The 21,704-nt window shown below is 37.7% G+C and overlaps 1 protein-coding gene and 1 non-coding gene across 2 annotated transcripts in view; both read left to right on the top strand.

The window, feature by feature from the left end:
- The window catches only part of fbxl7 (F-box and leucine-rich repeat protein 7), a 43,009-nt gene extending 32,190 nt beyond the window's left edge, over nt 1-10,819 (top strand). Inside the window, exons 3-4 of the mRNA XM_048164057.1 lie at nt 216-821; nt 6,108-10,819. Of these exons, the coding sequence (XP_048020014.1) occupies nt 216-821; nt 6,108-6,844 (1,343 nt within the window). The 3' untranslated portion in view covers nt 6,845-10,819. The remainder of the gene's footprint in view (nt 1-215; nt 822-6,107) is intronic.
- A 1,036-nt stretch (nt 10,820-11,855) lies between these two features.
- On the top strand, nt 11,856-11,928 carry trnak-cuu. The gene has a single exon. It is a non-coding gene; the product is annotated as a tRNA-Lys (tRNA).
- Nucleotides 11,929-21,704: the final 9,776 nt, after the last annotated feature.

The following is a 21,704-nucleotide window of genomic DNA, read 5'->3' as shown; positions in this document are numbered from 1 at the left end:
GGATGGAGCCAAGCGCTTTGCATGTGCAGAAAGACAATGCATTAACTGAGGAAATGATTTGGAAAAGAAAGACTGAGATTTGTTTACATTATTTCAACAACTTGTCTGTGTTACATAATGATGTTCTCAGAGTGGTTTGAGTGCAATATCATAGTGCATTCTTGTCTTTCTTTCTCTGACTTTCCTGTCTGTTTTTCTATTTCCCTGCTTCCCAGATTCGGACCTTAGCATGCGAACAGTCAGTACGCCAAGTCCAGCTCTGATTTTGCCACCTCGTTCATCTTCAGCCGTACTTAATGGCTCATCTACATCCTCTTCCACGTTCGGCACGGAAACCATCGCCATGGTCCACACGCCGCCCACTTCCCTCACCCATCCTCAAAGAGGCCTGCGGCAACCGAGAGACCAGCAGGGGGCGCCCATTGACATCCTCCCTGACCATGCTTTCCTACAGATCTTCACCCACCTGCCCACCAACCAGCTGTGCCGGTGCGCCCGCGTGTGCCGTCGCTGGTACAACTTGGCGTGGGATCCCCGCTTGTGGAGAACTATTCGTCTAACGGGAGATGTGCTACACGTGGACCGTGCGCTTAGGGTTCTCACTCGCAGACTGTGCCAGGACACCCCCAATGTGTGTCTGACCCTGGAGACGGTGGTGGTCAGTGGCTGTCGGAGACTGACTGATCGAGGACTGTACACGGTGGCACAGTGCTGCCCAGAGCTCCGGCGCTTAGAGGTGGCCGGCTGTTATAACGTGTCCAACGAGGCTGTGTTTGAGGTGGTGTCACGCTGCCCCAACTTGGAACACCTGGATGTTTCAGGTAATTCATTTTGAGTAATAATGTTTGGGTTTATTACTAGTATTTATCTATTCAAAACAGGTGCTGCCAACACTGAATGCAATCAGAAGACATTAAATGTTTAAAGGGTTAGTTCACCCAAAAATGAAAATAATGTCATTTATTACTCACCCTCATGTCGTTCTACACCTGTAAGACCTTTGTTCAACTTCGGAACACAAATTAAGATATTTTTGATGAAATCTGATGGCTCAGTGAGGCCTCTATTGCCAGCAATGTCACCGAACCTCTCAAGATCCAGAAAGGTACTCAAAACATATTTAAAATAGTTCATGTGAGTTCAGTGGGTCTACCTTAATATTATAAAGCGGCGAGAACACTTTTTGTGTGCCAAAAAACAAAATAACGACTTTTCAACAATATCTAGTGATGGCCGATTTCAAAACACTGCTTCGAAGCTGTACAAATCCTTTGTTGCGAATCAGTAATTCGGATCGCATATCGCATAAACTGCCAAACTGCTGAAATCATGTGACTTTGGTGCTCTGAACAACTAATTCGAAACAAAAGATCTGCACAAAAAGTATTCTCGTCGCATTATAATATTAAGGTAGACCTCACTGTACTCACATGGACTGTTTTAAATATGTTTTTATTACTTTTCTGGATCTTGAGAGGTTCAGTGACATTGATCTCAATAGAGGCCTCACTGAGCCATCGGATTTCATCAAAAATATCTTAATTTGTGTTCCGAAGATGAAAGGAGGTCTTACGGGTGTGGAACGACGAGGGTGAGTAATTAATGACATAATTTTCATTTTTGGGTGAACTAACCCTTTAATATACAGTTAAAGCAAGATTTTAGACCAATGAGATTTCACATTGAATGGGGTTACCCAGCTATATCAAGTGGCATCCCAAAACAGCACCAAAATTGTTATGTTGTAATTGTTATGTTGTGTAATTAATTACACAAAATTACATGAACTACATACATAGGCCCAAATGTATGCAAAATTATTCATGACCTAGACTGAATTTTGAAAATGGATTACTTTTCATTTCTGAAAGTCTCTTGAATTTCAATGGTCTCATGGTCTTAGCTGCCACATATCAAATTGTGGTTGGCACAGACTATGTTTATCTTCATTGTTAGTGAAACAGGATTTAATTTAAAGGTGCCCTAGAATTAAAAATTTAATTTACCTTGGCATAATTGAATAACAAGAGTTCAGTACATGGAAATGACATACAGTGAGTCTCAAACACCATTGTTTCCTCCTTCTTATATAAATCTCATTTGTTTAAAAGACCTTCGAAGAACAGGCGAATCTCAACATAACACCGACTGTTACATAACAGTTGGGATCATTAATATCATATGTACGCCCCCAATATTTGCATATGCCAGCTCATGTTCAAGGCATTACACAAGGGCAGCCAGTATTAACGTCTGGAGCAGCACAGCTGAATCATCAGACTTTGTAAGCAAGCAAGGACAATAGCGAAAAATGGCAGATGGAGCAATAATAACTGACATGATCCATGATATTTTTAGTGATATTTGTAAATTGTCTTTCTAAATATTTCGTTAGCATGTTGCTAATGTACTGTTAAATGTGGTTAAAGTTACCATCGTTCCTTACTGTATTCACGGAGACAAGACTGTCGTTATTTTCATTTTTTAAACACTTGCAGTCTGTATAATTCATAAACACCACTACATTCTTTATAAATCTCTCCAACAGTGTGTAATGTTAGCTTTAGCCACGCAACATAGCCTCAAACTCATTCAGAATCAAATGTAAACATCCAAATAAATACCATACTTACGCGATTAGACACTTTGTAAAGATCAATTTTGAGGGTTATATTAGCTGTGTGAACTTTGTTTATGCTGTTTAAGGCAGGCGAGAGCTCGAGGGCAGGGAGCACAAGAATTTAAAGGGGCTGCAGCCTGAATCGGCGCATATTTAATGATGCCCCAAAATAGGCAGTTAAAAAAAATGAATAAAAAAAATCTATGGGGTATTTTGAGCTGAAACTTCACAGACACATTCAGGGGACACCTTAGACTTATATTACATCTTTTGAAAACACGTTCTACGGCACCTTTAAGTTTGTTCTAACTTGTGTAGTTTTGTTCATGTTTTAAAGGTGAGAAACTATAGTTGTATTTTATAATTTGCATTCACCTTTGAATTTCTCCTGCGGTCCACAATCCTATCAGAACAGTCCTGTGATATTTGGCATAAAAAAAGGAAATAATGACATATATGAGTATTGACTTGACACAATTATATTTAATTTGACATTCTCAACCTAACATGTCAGTAAAGTAGCTGTGTTGGTCTACAAACTCTCTAAAAACCCAGAAGGATTTGTATTCAGCTTTATAAATGACTTCCTGACTCAGAGCCAGACAGCCTGTGCTTCACCTGCTTTGTTGTCCAGCACAGAAGACAGTTGAGTCCTTTTTTTTACTCACAGAGATTATTCTGAAATGTCCAGGACTTCCTCTTGGAAAAGCTGGAAAAGGTATTAATAGCTCTGGCATTCTGTCTCTGCTCTCTATACTTCCCAAAAGAAACATAAGCCCAAGCAGAACCAGGACCTCTGACTTTAAGGTGCTTTGGGAAAATCTGCTACCCTAATTTAGAGAATCAATGATCAACCATGTTTTGTATAAAATAAATGGCTATAAAAGTAGATTATTAAATGTGCATATAACTTAAACTCTTTTAAATGAGCCTTTATATGAATCTTTGTCCATTTCTCCAGTTTGTTTTCAATATTGTGTTCTCAGTTCATGTTATTAATGACTTTACCTGGCAACATTTTAGCCGGATTTCCTTTCAGTTTTCTTACAAGTACTACAATTCCTAAAGGACCATATAGAATTTGACAATGTAGGATTTAGTGAATATGTCAGAAAATAATACTCCTCCTCCTCATGCCCTCAAGTCCCTTCCCTGGTGTTTTATTTCCAACTTCCTGCACTGCACTTCCTGTTTAAGCACGTTGTTGTTTTCCCTGTGTGAGTGCAGGGGTCCGGCTGGAGTCCCTCTGCTGTTAGACTCGAGCTCTGCATTCTCACTGTGCTCCTAAAGGAGACATAGGGAGATCCCATCCCCCACTCCTCCTGATATGACTCATTTCAGATGTCTCTCCAAGGTTTAAATCAAACCCTCTGTTGCCATTTTCATGTTCTTCAGATATTCTGCAATAACCTTCAGCTTTAGCTCTATTGTTAAGTCTGATGTTGGTGTTTCATAAGTTAAATCAGATGACACAGGTGAAGAACAGACAGCGGAGTAGATACATTTCTCAGATGGCATGTTTTACATCAAGGCTTTCTTGTGATTTCTATAAAAACAGATCTGAAACCAAACATTTGGTATTTCTTTTCATGTGCATCTGACAACAGTAAAAATCATCACATGCTCATGGTTCTGAAGAAATGTTTTTGGATTTTTCTTTTTCATAATGGTCAAAACTATCCCTAAATAATTTATCTTCAAAGATGAAATGTGTAATTTTTCATAAAATACTTACTCCTATTGCAACTTAATATGCAGAGACAGCTATAAGTAAGAAATTTTTTTAAAAAAAAATCAGAGAGCGTATTTGGTACTCAAAAAATACAGCAAAAAATATGGGTGCTCCAGAAAGGATATGTATTTGTGAATATCCCCTCGCAATATACCTTGCAATCACTCACATAGATTATTATAGACAGACCTAGACTATCCTAAAATGTAAATATGCAGCTTAAATGCAGACAACTTTTATATAATATAAATAATATATATTAACTGTATAAAAATATAACTAATATTTATCATTAGGGCCGATCACTGATGGTGTGAGGTCCCTATATTGTAATTGCTCTGTCTATTATTTTTCTTCTCCGAAATTAATTGCATTTTTGAGGGCCTAAATATGCTCGAAAACTCATGGAATTTTGCACACACGTCAGAAGTGGTGAAAAATGACATCTGATATGGGTTTCAGAATTAGGTGTGGCAAAATGGCTCGATAGCGCCACCTACAAAATTTCAATTAAGCGCCCTTCGCACTACGTTTCACGTACAAGTATGAAATTCGGTAGACACATACAAAAAAAGTCCCTAGGAGCAAAATCTGAAAACCCAACAGGAAGTGATATATTTTGAATTTTCTCTGCAAAATTTTTGCAGTTTTTGACATTTCCAGACGTTGTACTTTAACAAACTCCTCCCCAGAGATTTGATCAGATAAACATCATATTTAGTCAGTCTAATTTAAAGGCTTTTGCGACATTAAATTGCGAAGATCTTGAGTTTTCTCTGAAGAGTGTGTCTGTGGCTGCCTGACAAAATTCGATGTTTCGCCATGAAACAGGAAACTGTTTCCTGTTGTTTACTCGGGCATACAATGTCCGATATGCCCCAAACTTCACATGTTTGATAAGAGTCCTGGCCTAAAGACATCTAAATGCCAATATTTAGTTAGTCATAGCGCCACCACAACAGGAATGGCATGCTTTACACTGTAATTTACTCCCTGAAACATTTAAATATGCCATGAAGTAGTAAAAATGCTAGAAACACATTAAATCACGCAACCTTTGGCTAAGTGCTAATGTATGCGATTAACGCCACGAAAAAGGAAGTTGTTGGAACTCAGGCATACAATGTCCAACCAGCCCCAAACTTCACTTGTTTGATAAGAGTCCTGCCAATATTCAGTTATAGTAATTGCGCCACCCACTGGCAACAGGAAGTGATGTGTTTAACACTGAGATTCACTACTAGCAGCATACTAAAATATGCAATTGAGTGCTAAACATGCTAGTAACACCTAGCTGAGTGCTAAAGCATGCAATTATTGTCATGAAACAGGAAGTTGTTGTAACACAAGTATACAATGTCCAATCTGCCTCAGACTTCACATGTTTGATAAGTGCCCTGGCTTGAAGACATCTACATGGCAAAATTTAGTTATTGTCATAGCGTCACCAGCTGGTGGCAGGAAGTGTGGCAAATATAAATCTCTGATGTTGTCCTCCTATATTTATATACTTAAATGCATATTGCCCACCGTGCTCTGTTTTCCTAAAGCCACCGTGTGGCGGTGGGCCCTTTCATTGCTGCTTGCAGCTTTAATTATTTTTGTAATTTAATTTGGTGAAATTATACAATTCATCTCTAAATACAAAGTTTTGGCTAAACATCAGGTTCTGAATTTTTACACATTGTTTGTGCAAATGAAGTTTGCTATCTGTTTTATACCGTTAATATTCTTTACTGTCTTTGTTCTCTGCAGGGTGCTCTAAGGTAACCTGCATCAGCCTGACTCGGGACGTATCCGTGAAACTCTCCCCTCTTCATGGACAGCAGATCTCTATCCGCTATCTTGACATGACTGACTGTTTTGCTTTGGAAGACGAAGGCCTGCACACCATTGCAGCTCACTGCACTCAGCTCACCCATCTCTACCTGCGGCGCTGCGTGCGTCTGACTGACGAGGGCCTGCGATTTTTGGTCATCTATTGCCCATCTGTGCGGGAGCTTAGCGTCAGCGATTGCCGCTTCATCAGTGACTTTGGCCTGCGGGAGATTGCTAAACTAGAGGGCCGCCTGCGGTACCTCAGCATAGCGCACTGCGGCCGCATCACAGACGTGGGCGTGCGCTACGTGGCTAAATACTGCATTAGACTGCGTTACCTGAACGCTCGTGGCTGCGAGGGACTGACAGACCATGGCATTGAGCACCTTGCCAAGAACTGCCTCAAGCTCAAGTCCCTGGACATTGGGAAGTGCCCGTTGGTGTCGGACGCAGGCCTGGAGCAGCTTGCACTAAACTCGTTCAACCTGAAGAGACTGAGTCTGAAGTCATGCGAGAGCATCACGGGCCGTGGGCTGCAGGTGGTTGCGGCAAACTGCTTCGACCTTCAGCTGCTGAATGTACAGGACTGTGACGTGTCACTGGAGGCGCTGCGCTTTGTCAAGCGTCACTGTAAACGCTGCGTCATTGAACATACCAATCCAGCCTTTTTCTGAGAGCTGCACACATGAGATTGTGTGGATGGATTTGAGAAGATAATCTCTTTTGACCCGGGCCGGTGACGTCTCTGCTATACAACATAGTGGAGATTTGCACTGCTCCACCTCTGTATTTAATTTGCATGGTTGGGAGAAATCTTAACTTTTTAATTCATCTATTTATATTTTTATTCACTTATATATTTTTTTTGATTACTCATCTTTTCTATGTCAGATTGTATTACATGTAACATGTACATTTCAAGCAATGAATTTTCATGAATGCAATTTGTTGATGCATAGAGGATTACATGATGTGACTTTAACCAGAAATGAAACTATTTTGCAGAACTACAGTGGCCCATAATTCAATTTCTTCAGTGTTTACATTTGATATCTCTTTTATGAATGTTTTGCTTTGTTTCATCATGTTAGCCTTGTAACAGCTTGGTTTCTATCTTGGTTTCATTGCCAAGGAATTTTACCAAACAGTGCCATATTTGTTGTGACGTTCACCTTTGTAATGGTCAATAAGGCTTGTTTCGGGTGTTTAACAGATGGATGACCACGGTGGAATAAAGAGGTCTAAGCCATATCAAACAAAATCATGTCTGCTTTTATCCCTGAATGAAGATGCATGGGTTAAAATGCAGATGATCTCAAAATCAAGTGTCTTTGTCAGTTTGTGTTCAAAAGAGAGTAAGCATCGAGCAACGTAGATGTTTTTATGCAGTTTATTGTGGAATACAGTATCTTAGCACAACGCTTTCTTTTAAAAAAAGACGCATCTATTTAGGATCTATCCAAACACTCTACTAATTCTAATATGATGCTTCAAACATGCTTGGCTCAGAAGTTTTCAGTCTATAAAGTCTGGTTTCATTTGTAGACAGTCCGGATTCATTGCTAAGACTTAGTTTCATTTGGGATATCCAATTTATACTTTAAAGAATCAAATGTGTAACTGAGTCCACTTAAGAAGAGTTGTGTAGAACCAAATTGCAGTTTTATTAGAGTAAACGAGAACAAATACAACATAAACGGACTAAAACAATGACCTGAACAAACTTGAAACTTGAAAACATGAAAACTCATCAAACAGTTGTTACACAAACAGAGCTAGACAAAAGACAATGGTAGCATGAGGGCTATATATACACAAGGACTAATCACATAACAAGGAATACCTAGAAGCAATCAAACAACAAGCCAATCTATGGGTGGCTCCAGAATCCCTAACAGAACTTACACCCAAAACCCAAAATAACATAAGTCCAGGTGAGCGGAGGCCTTCCAGGGGGAGGGTTGGAGGGTCAGGCCTGTGATGTGGAGGGCCTGGACCGTGGCGCAGTGGTAAAACCTATGGGGCCTCGGGTGGCCATGTAGTGATGTAGTTCTCCAGGGTGGAGCTAGAGAAGGAGATGACAACCTCAGTAGAGCAGTAGTCCTCTATGGTGGGTCAGGAGGCCATGGCGGATCAGGAACATGGACAGCATTCATGACAATGACATGGCTGGTATGGACGGACTCTTTAGATGTGACATGGCTGGCATGGATGACCTCATTGGATGTGACAGAGCATGTGGCCGTGACTTGGGGCAAACACGGTTTATGGATGGCCTCGTGGCCGAACTGTAGCAGTCTCCGCAGCCGCCTCTGGAAGAGCTGTAGTGGTCGCCACCAATGGAAGCACTGCAGATAATGGGATGACTTCCAGAACCACCAGACTTGGACTTAGGACTACTGGACTTGACCTGCTTACCACTCTCATTAACCCCAGTTGTGGATCGATAACACTGGCAGTTAGTCTCATCCACCTATTTGCTGGAGCTTGGTTACTATAGCCCCCCTCCAAAGAAACTCCAGGGGAGACTTGAACGGTCATGAAGTTAGGGGACTCTGGCATGGTGGCCATGACATGATGAGACCTGCTGTGATGGCCATGACGTGATGAGGCTCTGCCGTGGCGGCCATGACGTGATGAGGCTCTGCCGTGGCAGCCATGACGTGATGAAGCTCTGCCGTGGCGGCCATGATGTGATGAAGCTCTGCCTTGGCGGCCATGACGTGATGAGGCTCTGCCGTGGTGGCCATGACGTGATGAGGCTCTGCCGTGGCAGTCATGACATGACAAAATCAAAGCAAATCAAATCAAAATCAAAGCAAAAAAAATTTAAAAAAGAAATTTGGTTGGTAGCTTTGTGATTTTAGTCTTATTAGATCTCAGTGCAACGTTTGATACTATTGACCACAATATACTTGTCGCTTAGAAAAGACGGTGGGAATCTGGGCATGGCGCCTGAATGATTTGTCTTTTATTTTTAAAATGACTGATATTTGTTTCACTATTTTCAATTTCAACTCCACAAATGCATGAATCGTATTATGTCCTTACGAAGTAAACATAATATTGTGGGTAGGACTAACAACTGACAAATCATCATTTTGAGAAGAGCGAAGCGTATGATATGCACCTATAGTAATAGGTAAATAAGCAATGCAATAAGCTGACTGCAGTGAGCTGCAATGGTGTGCAGGCCTTTGTCTTCCAAAGCAAAACAGTCAGTCATTTCAAGATAGCGGATAGAGATCTGCCCACCTGGGCCCACCTGTAGCATTGCCACTAGTATGCAAAGAGTAATTATTTACAGTGTTGACACTTCATAACTTCTGAGTTCACTCTGCCATTCTGTAAATCAGCTTCTGGGCCAAATCCTGAATTATGGTGATCCATTCTTGCCCAATTAGTGCTCAGGGTTGATCACAATTTGTTGGCTTCTACTTGTCCACCTGCCTTTTGAGGATTGACCACAGGTTCTTTATGGGATTAAAATTCAAGGAGTTGCTCCATTATGATGGAAAATGCACAGATCATCACCAAATTGCCCCTGGATCATTGGGAGAAGTTTGGTCTTGAAGGAGAGCCCACTCCCTTGGATGAAAAGCAGCCCCACACATGGATGGTCTCAGGATGCTTCTGTTGGTACAACACAGGACTCGTGGTAGCATTCATCTTTCCTTCTCCGGACAATCAATTTTCCAGATGTCCCAGACAGTCAGTGGGGTGCTTCAGAGAAAATTATTTTTTTTACTAATCTTCTGCTGTCCAATCTTTGTAGTTTCTGCAGAATTTCAGTCTGTCCTTTATGTTTTTCTTGGAGTTTGCTGCCCTTTTTGACACCAGACCATTTTCCAAATGTCTTGGCCTCACTGTGCATGCAAATGCACTCACACCCACCTACTGCCAATATTGAGCATGCTCTGCACTGGTGATGACAAGATTTCATAGCCAACTCTTTAGGAGGAGATGGTCCTGGCACTCGCTGGACACTCTGGGACGACCTGAAGCTTTCATCACTGTAGTTGAACCTCTATTTGCAGCAATTTCCTTGCATGTGAGGCCATTTTGATACAAAGCGATGATGGCTGCACAACTTTCTTTGGAGGTAACCATGGTTAACACAAGAACACAATGACTGGAAGTCTTATCAGAATTATAGAATTATATTTCATCAAACTAGTACTTGTTCACATTTCCCCATGTGTTGATGATATGATTAGTGAAATGATGTTAGCTGTTTTGTTTTGTGCCAGGACCAAAAAAAATTGAAATTTGGATTGTTGTAATAAAGTTTTTTGTTGTTGTTGTTTTGCTTTTTGCAATTATTTAAAATACATCTGATCATAATCTAGAAGCAATGTAAATCAACACCACAACAATGGAAACAGGACACTTTACAAACACAGCTGTAAATTATGTTTTTTGAAAATGTAAAAATGCAGAATGTTTTCTATGAAGGTTGTGTTTAGGTGTAGAATTAGGGATAGGGGATAGAAAATGTCATTAGCTCAGTGTAAAAACCATTACCTGAATAAGCTATTTTACATAACAGCTATTTTGTGATAGTTAAATTGCCCTTTGTTCTTTATCCTTTATACACCCTTTCCAACAGTGGCTGTATGATATTGGAATCTTCGGGACTCATGCACAACTATTACAAAACAAAAGGTACAATATTCAGTGATGCTCCCAGTCACACAATCATATATTTATAATATATATGTTACCCACGTTTAAAGAAAAGAACAGGCGTCTAACGTAAGTACTGTGTGATCTTGAATATTTATGATTTATAATGAAACACTTCAAAGACAATGTTGCAGGTTAAGCTGTTTTAGCTATCATTTAGCCGCTAACTGACACTTTGGTCAGTTGCCACAGAACAAAGCTAGCTGGCAAGGTAGTTGTGAGAAAATAGAAGGAAATGTAATCAAATTCATTTGAGTCTGACTATTTCCCAGTGATAAAACAGCAGTACAGTCCAGTGTAATATTACATCCCTGAGCAGCAGAGCAGTCCAGGCTAACAGACACTATATAGCCACTACACTACACTATACAACTAATACAATTAACATCACAGCCCACAGCAGTTCAGAACAGCAGTACAAAGAAGAGTTTCCCAGATTGTTAGGGAAATCCCCATATATGAATATTTCAACAAATGTTTCAAATAAATGTGTCGCCTACAAGAAGTTAGGATGTTTTTAGGATCTAAGTAAAAATCGCTTTAAAGCTAGCCTAGGCCTGACTAATTTAACTGACCATATTCTAATAATATAATACATTATTGATGCTGTTAAAGCTACCTCAGAAATGCATACCAGTTTTATTTGTCTGCGGTGATATTTACATTTTAAGGATAAGCAGACTAGGTGTCAAGACAACTAGAAAGAGAAACACATATAATATAATAAAGTAGACAAGAAAGACATAGGCCTAACTACATTAGAGACAAATGAAGCTAGCCATTACTTATGTGAGGTTTGGGCACCACCTGCTGTCTTGACCCGCAAAATTCACGGAAAATTTAGAAAATCTATAGATCATGGACAAATACGTAGAGTGGATAAGGATGTGCATATTTAATAATGTGGATGCTTTAGAATGAGTTATTCAATAGCGAAGTGTGAAAGTGTCTTAGTTGTTTGACACATTCTTATTCTGTATTTAAAAGTGGTGATCAGTAGCCCGGCTAGCTCAGTCGGTAGAGCATGAGACTCTTAATCTCAGGGTCGTGGGTTCGAGCCCCACGTTGGGCGAGACACATTTTTTTTCTGACAGAGAAAAGAGTTAATTCTCACGGCGGCCAATCAACTCGAGCTACTCCATCTTTATTGCGCGAATGGCATTCTCAGGCTTCATCTTTGTCAGAGTTCCTCGGCCAATCACGCGTCGGATCTTTATCTTGTAGTCGCCGTGGAGGCGGGCTCTTTTTATTCTCAGGAATACCCCGCCGAAATACTACTACCTATTTATATTTTCTCGTATTTTATGATTCATTAAGGTGTTTATTTAGTGTTATCGGCACACTTCTCGTGTTACTGTATATATATATATATATATATATATATAGTTAAAAGGGGCGCAACTCAAGCATATAACAGTTGGGTTCGAACCACCAACCTAATAATAAATAATAATAATAGTAATAAACACACAAAGAAATATTCTTAGGTTGGTGGTTCGAACCCAACTCAAGCACTTTTATTTAAATTATTTTATATGTTTTTTTATAATCTTTAAATACTCATAAGGTTTCTACCTTTGTGTGTTTACTACTACTATTTATATATTTATTATCATTATTATTATTATTATTCGGTGAGTGATTATCTGTGAGCCTGAGTCAAAATATTATTATTATTATTATTATTATTGTTATTATTATAGGCCTATATATCTCATATGTATTGCATATTTCAAGGAACCCCATATTCATATGGGTAATAAAAAAATATAAACATGTGGGGTTACAACAGTTACTTCCCACTAACACCGATCCTTCTCTTTATTAAGTAATAAAATGAATAATGTATATAGATTTACTAAATATTAAAATGACTAAATATTATCAGACCTAACAAAAATCTGGGTAGGACTTGCATCCCTGCAGCATGAATTGGTCCAGTGAATATATAAGATAGTAGCGATTTTATATCATCAGATATTAAGAAAAGAAAACACACTATTATACACTTTTTAATTTAAAAACAGGACAAGATGACAAGGTTAAGGTAATTGTACTAACCTTTCTCAGCCAACAGAGGGCAGTTCTAACAAACATGCAAATAGTCAGGCATTAGTTTTTTTCTTTGTAAGAAGAGATTTTACACATGAAAACTAACGTTTTGATGCTTTCAAAAAGGTTCAGGTCTGAATCTTTTTAAAAAGATCTTTCCTTTCAAGGTTTTTGTGTTGTAGGCTGTTATGTATCTTTTTACTGACAACAGCCTTGTTCATGAAAGATAGAAATTATAGAAATCTGTAAGAGCAGGAAAACTTATTGGTTTTTGAGGATGTTGCCATCTTACTGACCTTGGATAAGATAAATATTCTGATAGGTTTGTGTTTTGCTTTACTTTATAACTACGGCTTCCCCCCCCTACTTAATTTTAAAACTAAAATGAAGACAAAGATAAACATGCCAATGACATGGAAAAGTTGGCCACATATGTGATGATGTTAAACTATGAGTCATGCATGCCTGGCCAGCGGGGTGAGGTGGTTAGTTCAAAGGGGCGCAATGGCATCTGTTAAGAAATCTGATGTGTCAGTAAAAAGTGTGCAGCACAGAGCTCTTGTGGGCTCAGGGTGGAAGAGAGTGTGCTGGAGAACAGGCAGTGCTCATCACAAGCTATATGAAATAATGAATATTATGACTATGACTGGCAGACAGTCTGCTGGGGGAAAGTTTTAGAGCCAATGGAGAGGGGAAGATTTTAAATATCAATATCAGGAAAACTGCCATATTTCCACCATACTAGCCTACAGGTTAGTAGTTACAGATGAACAATTCGGGATGAATTGAGAGTCATGATTTCTTAAAATAGAGATCACGATTCTCCAACCATCCTGAATAAAAAACTATAAAAAAAATATCATGCAGTGTTAAGTGTTGTGATCTATTTTAAAAAATATTTAATTAATTAGAATTAATTATTTTTTAAAAAACAGTTTAATGAATGATTCAATGACTCACTCATAAATACTCCACTGGTTCATCTGAAATCAATTCATTTGAATTTGAACTTACTTTGTGACCGTTAAAAAGTATGTTCTGGCGCTGTCATTTGTAAATTTAGTGTGTCTGGCTCCCTAGGACTTCCTAACTCATCCATCCAGATAGCAAAATTCTCTCTTTTTACTGTTATTTCTATTCTTTATGTTCTATTTTTATTCTTCTTCTTTATGTAAAGCACTTTGAATTACCACTGTGTATGAAATGTGCTATACAAGTAAAATTGCCTTGCCTTGCCTTGCTTATAAACATACTGGTTTGTAGCGCAAACAGTTTTATAGTTTACTGCACTTTGATATTCTTCTCGTTATTTCCCTATAGCGGCTAATATTCACATTCACAGAAAACACCTTCTTCCACATTGCATTCGGACATACTACTCTATTGGCGTTCTGTTTTTCGCATGCTATATAGTAGTATTGCGCACTTGTTTCATTACAGGATGAGACCGATTTTTGAAACGAATCTCTTGAATTAATGATTCAATGGCAAATACATTTTTAAAGGTCATTTGTCGCCACCTACTGGTGGAATGATGTAATTGATATAGTCTTTATTTGAAGCGTCCTTACTTTCAAATTCAAATGTCAAATTTACTCTATTTTGATCACTACTATAGACATCAGTGTTTATATCCAAACTATAAACATTAATCCCAGTACTTCTGTGATACTTTGAATGTTTGTAACACAGAAATAATTATACTGTGTGGTTGAAATGACTGTGAAGCTATTTCATATATGACAACTGCATGGGTCAGCAGCAGTGCCAATGCAGATCTGAATGTTCGCTGTGATCGTAGGCCCACTTGTCAAAGGTTTAATAGACGCTAGTTGTTGTTATTTAGAAATAAGCAGTGTTGGGCTCGTTGCTCAAAAAGTTAGTTACTCCTTTCAAAAGTAATATTATTACTTTTTACTTTCTGGCAACAGTAATTAGTTACACTACTACCCTTCACGCCCCACATAAGTCGTAATTGTGTATCTTCCCATATAAAATTCTTCTAAAATGTTACTAACAACATATTTCTGCCTCATCATTTGACTGAAATCCACATTGGATTGCAGTCAGAAGTTATTACAAACACTCAGTGGTGATTGATAGTGACTTTTAAGTAAAAAGTGTTAAAGGATTAGTCCACTTTTAAATACACTTTTCCTGATAAATTTACTCACCCCCATGTCATCCAAGATGTTCATGTCTTTCTTTCTTCAGTCGAAAAGAAATGAAAGTTTTTGAGGAAAACATTCTAAGATTTTTCTCCTTACAGTGGATTTCAATGGCTACCAACAGGTTGAAGGTCAAAATTACAGTTTCAGTGCAGCTTCAAGGGCTTTAAACGATACCAGATGAGTAATAAGGGTCTTATCTAGCGAATCGATCGGTCATTTTCGAACAAAATACAACCGTTTATGCTTTATAAACAAAATATCGCCTTGAACGTACTTTCCGCTTCCGCATTCTTCATAACGCTTACGCTGAATGTCCTACGCCTTCCCTGTTCTACTTACGGAACGAACACGGCGCCAGTTTCGTTTTTTTCCGTAACTTGAATAGGGAAGGCGTAGGACATTCAGCGTAAGTAAAGTACTTTCAAGGCTATATTTTGTTTATAAAGCATAAACGAATTGAAGCTAATTATAGCTATAATTTCTCTGTTACACATATACGATTATATTTCATGATGTATTTTATCAAAATAAATTACGTAAGTTTGTAAAAAAAATGTTTTGTTTTCCAAAAAGATTTTTAATTATATAATTTGATTTTATATTATATTAGTAATATAATTTATATCGGGATCAGAGGGGTGTTCAGATCATATTTTCTCCTGATAAAATCAATGTAATGGCAATATTTCCATCCACTGAATAAGCTTTTCCATATTCCAAGCTTCCCTGCTGCACTGGTGACTTCATGTGCCTGTGCGAGTCGTGAAAATTATGAAAATATATCTAGGAATTGTTGGATTTCAAATAAGTAGGGGTTGAGGCATCAGAAGTAACTAAGTAACGAGTTGTTTTATGAATGGTAACTGTAATATTACTGAAATCTTATTAGCAATTAGTTACACTACTAGTTACTGCAAAAAGTAATATTATCACTGTAACTAGTTACTATTAAGTAGTTACTGCCCAACACCGGAAATAAGATTGCATGTATAAATCGAGATTGCGATCTTTTAACGATTAAGTCTAAGTTGTATGTTGTGTGGTGAACTATAGAGTAAATGTATGTTCTATACAGTTTTTATAGGAATTCAATGGCCCACACATAGGTTTTCAGTTTTACAACTTCTGATTATTCATTTCATAGATAACAATGATCATTTGAAATTCAGAAAAGATGGTTATGTAAAAAATGACAATAAATAGCTAATAACAACAGACGCTAGACCACAGAGAGATGATCTAAATAAAAGGCAGATATAAATCCCAAATAAATCAAAGGAAGCATGAATTTAAGCATTGCAAGAACTGAAACGTTCTTCAAAATATGTGTTTGTGTTCCACAGAAGACAGAAAGTCATACAGTTTGAACAACATGAGTGTGAGTATAGGCCAAATAATGACAACATTAATTTAATTGATTCAATTTACTAGACTATATTAAGTGCTTACACTTAATTTTTCTTTTATCTCCCTTTTATTAAATGTACAAAACAATGAGGTCCAAACACAGAAATGTCCTGTATAAAAGCTTGACCATTTGGTCTATATATACACACTACATTTAATTTCCAGCAGAGGTCCCTCCAACAACAACTCTCAATCTGACTGACCATGTGCTTGCTGTGTATTTTCAGACATTTTTCTTGATCATGGAGGAAAACCATCAGCCTGGCTTCATTCAGATATGCTAGCATGGAAAAAAAATTAAGAAAAGAGGTAAACATAAATACATATTAACTTGCAGCAGCACAGGCTGATTGTTGGTAGAGGTGTGATAGATCAGTTTTTGTAGTTAAATTTGATTTTTATCATGTAAAGCTGAGTCTTGCCTCCTGTTGTTTGTGATCCAAAACCCTGAAATTGAAAGCCTGAACTTAGAGGGTATCAAATGATTAGAAATTGTCTCTTTGCCTTGAAATAATTCTATGAATCTATTAAAGTGGCCCTAGAAGAAATGAGATTACAGAATCACTCTAGACATTTACATCAACTTGTTATAAGAACCTATATACATCAAGCTTTTGCCATTGCAATTTCTGTGGTTTTTAAATAAGACTTCTCATCTTCTTTTATATTGTCAAGTTTCACAGCTTGTCATTCCGAGCATGTTTATCTCAAACAGAGATGTGTCCCTGTCAGATCCACACTTGATCTGCTGAGAAGCACTGTGGTATTAGCGCAGAGCCGTGAACTTCTTCTCCGTGTCCATGACGCATCCCCTCCTCCATTAACCATCAGGACATGGGGAGTGGAGGGGTGGGGGGAGGAGCTCTTTTGTCCTGAGCGGCGTTGTGGCTAATCTAAAGACCTGTGATGGACGCCTCTCTGGCGGCACAGGCCGCTGGACTCCACCCCTGAGAGGAGCAGGGGGGATGGGAGATCGCGTGAGAGGGCAAGGGGGGAGGGGCGGAAGGAGGAGGAGGAGACGTCGAAGGCTGGAGGAGGGGGGAAGGTCATTAGTCAGCATGGCGAAAAGGAGAACAGCAGGACACAGTGCCACACATTACAGCCCCACCACCTCCTGCATTGTCCTTCCTCACAAGCCAAATGACTGCTGGAGGATTCACAGAGTTAAGTTTCTAATCTCTCTTGAGGGGGTTGGAGCGCCTCTTTTGTCATGGTAATCTAGAGTTTTGGGCAGGTAAAGTATGTAACACATGTAAATGAATGAATCTTTCACTGGAGGAGGAGATGGGAAGGTTTGTTTTAAGATTAGGATCGCGTCTGGCCAATTATATGTATTGGGACCCTGTGACCTGTGCTTCTATCTTTAGATTTCTATAGCCCACCCCTGTGTGCGTGACTGTGAAGAGAAAATGTAATATTTTTGCACCCAGCTCCATCAATAGTGACCTTTACTGCTCAGCATGGCACCACAGCAACACCTGCTGTTCCAGTCCTCGAAGGCCATCAAACCACACGTCTCTCACAGCAGACACCCCTAAGAACTTCATTTGTCATTTAAAAAGATATTTTACTACCATGGCTGTTTTAAAAAAATGCAGTGAGTTAAAGGGATATAGTTCACCCAAAAATGAAAATTCTGTCATCATTTACTCCCCCTCAAGTTGTTCCAAACCTGTATGAATTTCTTTCTTCTGCTAAACACAGAAGAAGTTATTTTGAAGAATGTCAGTAACCAAACTGTTGATGGGCCCCATTGACTTTTGATGACAGAATTTTCATTTTTGGGTGAACTATCCCTTTAAACAAACTTGATGTGGCTTCGGCGACAGTGCTGGCTAGAGATTGGATGTTGATTCTTAACCGTCTCGGTAGAGCGTCTATGTGCAGGCGGCAGCCAGAACTCAAGGCACAGACGCGGTCCAGACTCACGGCTGGGTTTGTGTGTCACGCTGATAAGAGATGCAGCTGGAGGGGAACCAGCCTCACTTGGTCAAAAGACAGCGGAAGAAGAAGCCAGAACACAGATGAATGGGGTCAAATAAAAAGTTGTAAACAACAAAAAACTATAATTTCTTTGTAATGTTACTCTTAAAATAATAATAAAAAGTGTGTAGTGAGGTTCTCAACTGTACGGAAGAGGATTAGGGCCAAGCAATAATAAAATAAAACCATCTCGAGATTAAAGTTGTTAAATTTAGAGAAAAAACTCATTCAATTTTGAGAAAAAAGTCAAAATAAAATGTTGAGAATAAACTCGTTAAATTACGAGAAAAAACTCGTTAAATTTCAAGAAAAAGGTCGAAATAAAATGTTGAGAATAAAGTCATTAAATTATGAGAAAAAAGTCGTTAAATTACGAGAACAAATTTGTTAAATTACGAATTTGTTCTCATAATTTAACAACTTTTTTCTCGTAATTTAATGACTTTATTCTCAACATTTTATCTCAACTTTTTTTCTCGAAATTTAACGACTTTTTTTCTCATAATTTAACGAATTTGTTCTCATAATCTAACAACTTTTTTCTCGTAATTTAATGACTTTATTCTCAACATTTTATCTCGACTTTTTTCTCGAAATTTAACGTTTTTTCTCGTAATTTAACGAGTTTATTCTCAGCATTTTATCTCGACTTTTCTTGAAATTTAACGAGTTTTTTCTCGTAATTTAATGAGTTTATTCTCAACATTTTATCTCGACTTTTTTCTTGAAATTTAACGAGTTTTTTCTCGTAATTTAACGAGTTTATTCTCAACATTTTATCTCGACTTTGTTCTCGAAATTTAACGAGTTTTTTCTCAAAATTTAACAACTTTAATCTCGAGATGGTTTTATTTTTTTTTATTATTGCTTGGCCCTAATCCTCTTCCGTACAACTGGGTTTGCTTCAGGACCCATATTTTAGACTACTTTGGACAAGTGGCGGCCCCAAAAATAGTTATATTAATAAATAAACGAAAAAGGTCTTTGTAACTGATCAGTGAAATGTATTAATATTAGGGCTGGGTAAAAATATTGATTTCTTGATTTTAATTGATTCTCATTTTTATGAACTGATATCAATTTTTAAAACCCAAGAATCTATGTTTTAGTCTATGCTGTTTTCAGTTGATGAATAAACTGAACATTGTAGCCTCTCATCCAATAAATCACAATAAGCTTTGTTACTTTTGATATGAAGAGCAAGTCTCACGCATGGTGCATCCGAAATCGCGTACTGTCTGAGTAGGTACTACATTTGAATTTGAACATACTTTGCGATTGTTAAAAAAGTTTGTTCCATATAAAAAATGAGTGTGTGTAGTATGAATGTAATCCGGACGTACTACATCCGCCATGTCGTCATTATCATGTGACCTACCAGCATCAGTTGTGTCGCTTCACCTCTATTCATAAATCCCCACACGGGATAGTAAAGTGTCCATCGAATGCGCACTTCAGAATCTCACCAGATAAACTAGATTATCCGGGGACTTTTCGTCTACTGTTTTTCGAATACTATGAATTCAGACATACTACTTTATTTATCGGACATACTACTCGCGTAATGTTTTTCATATACTATATAGTAGGGAAGTTTTCGATTTCAGATTCAGCGTCAAATTTCAAATTCTGTCCATTTTATTATGAAATACAAACAATAAATACCATCTTGCCACTCTTTAACGTAGTGTGACAGATCGCTGTTGCCGCCTTAGTTCAAGTGAAGCAGCAGCAGGAAGGGCACATGAGCGGGTTATCTTTTTTCCACTTTACGTCTATAGTTACAGCACAAAATTAACATAAATGAACATCAGAAGGTATGTTGAAAGATACAGTACAACTTGCCGAAATCCGTATCATGTCTCACTCAATCAGAGTTTCAAGTTTCAAGTTAAATATTTGTAGCACATTTATTAGTTTATGAAAGTACACTTCAAAGTATACTCTCAGTAAACTACTATTTTAGTAGTTTTATACTGCAAGTATACTTGTAATTTTTTTTTTTTAAGTGAACTGACACACCTCCACAAATGTTGTCAGCAAGCGTATTGTGTATTGCGTAAATGATGGAAAATTCTGTCAATGGGAAAGAGTTAAGTAGATTTGGAGTAAATTCCTATGTACCTACCAGTGGACTACACAAAAATTCACTTACTCAGAATTAAGAACATATGTTTTCTTTATAAATCAATATTTTCAAACAATGTAAGTTTATAAGGAAGTATGTAAAACTATGTGAAAAAAGTATTTAATAGGCTACTCAATCAAAAACACAACTAAACACAACTACAAGCCAAGTATAGGCCTACTTAGAATATTCAATTATACTTTTAATTAAAGTATATCTCGATCAAAAGATTGAAGTATAGGCCAAACATACTTAGACTTTTCTGTCAGTACAATTTAAGTTTTCCTGAGTGTAATTTTAAATATATTTCTGAGAAGTATAAAGTATATTTCTGAGAATTACATAAAAAAGAGGTATACTAATAGAAGTATACTAATAGCACACTTGAATAAACTCTCTTTTGTAAGGGAAACTCATTAATCATCTAGAAAAATGAACTCTAGAGTGGAGCATTGCTAAATATATGCACCATATTATATATATATTTTTTTACTTTTCTTTAATATTTAATGTATAAATAAATCTGTCAAGTTATGACAGCTCCCATTTAAATGTTTATATTTCAAAAACAAATTGGAGTAGAAACAATTATATAATTATAAAGTTAGTATTATAACTTTATTATAATAAAAACTTCCTTGTGTGTAATTAAATGTTTTTTAACAACCACTGTAAAAAAAAAAAAATTATGATTTATCATGTTTTCTTTGGTCAAATCAACTTAATGTGATAATTAATGTGGTTCAGATAACATAATATTTTGAGTTTCTGTTTCTGTTATTAAACCAATCGCCTTCATTGCATTAAACTCAACATTTTAAGTTAAACCAACAATTTTTTTTTTACAGTGAATCAGTTTATTTTAACCTTCAGTATTATAGTAATGTATTATCTACTGGGGCGGAACAGTGGCTCAGTGGGCAGCACAGTCGCCTCACAACAAAAAGGTCCAGGCTGAGCTTTCTGTGTGGACTTTCTACATGTGCATGTTCTCTCTGTGTCTGCATGGGTTTCCTCCCAGTGCTCCTGTTTCTAGGTGAATTGGAGACACTAAATTCTCCGTGTGTGTGTGAGACGGAGAGTCCTAAGCCATGTTATGGGAAGGTT

This window comes from Megalobrama amblycephala, linkage group LG17 (genome assembly GCF_018812025.1).
Source record: "Megalobrama amblycephala isolate DHTTF-2021 linkage group LG17, ASM1881202v1, whole genome shotgun sequence".
Lineage (NCBI taxonomy): Eukaryota > Metazoa > Chordata > Actinopteri > Cypriniformes > Xenocyprididae > Megalobrama > Megalobrama amblycephala.
The sequence above is the reverse complement of the archived record's forward strand: the minus strand, read 5'-3'. Positions and strand labels throughout refer to the sequence as shown.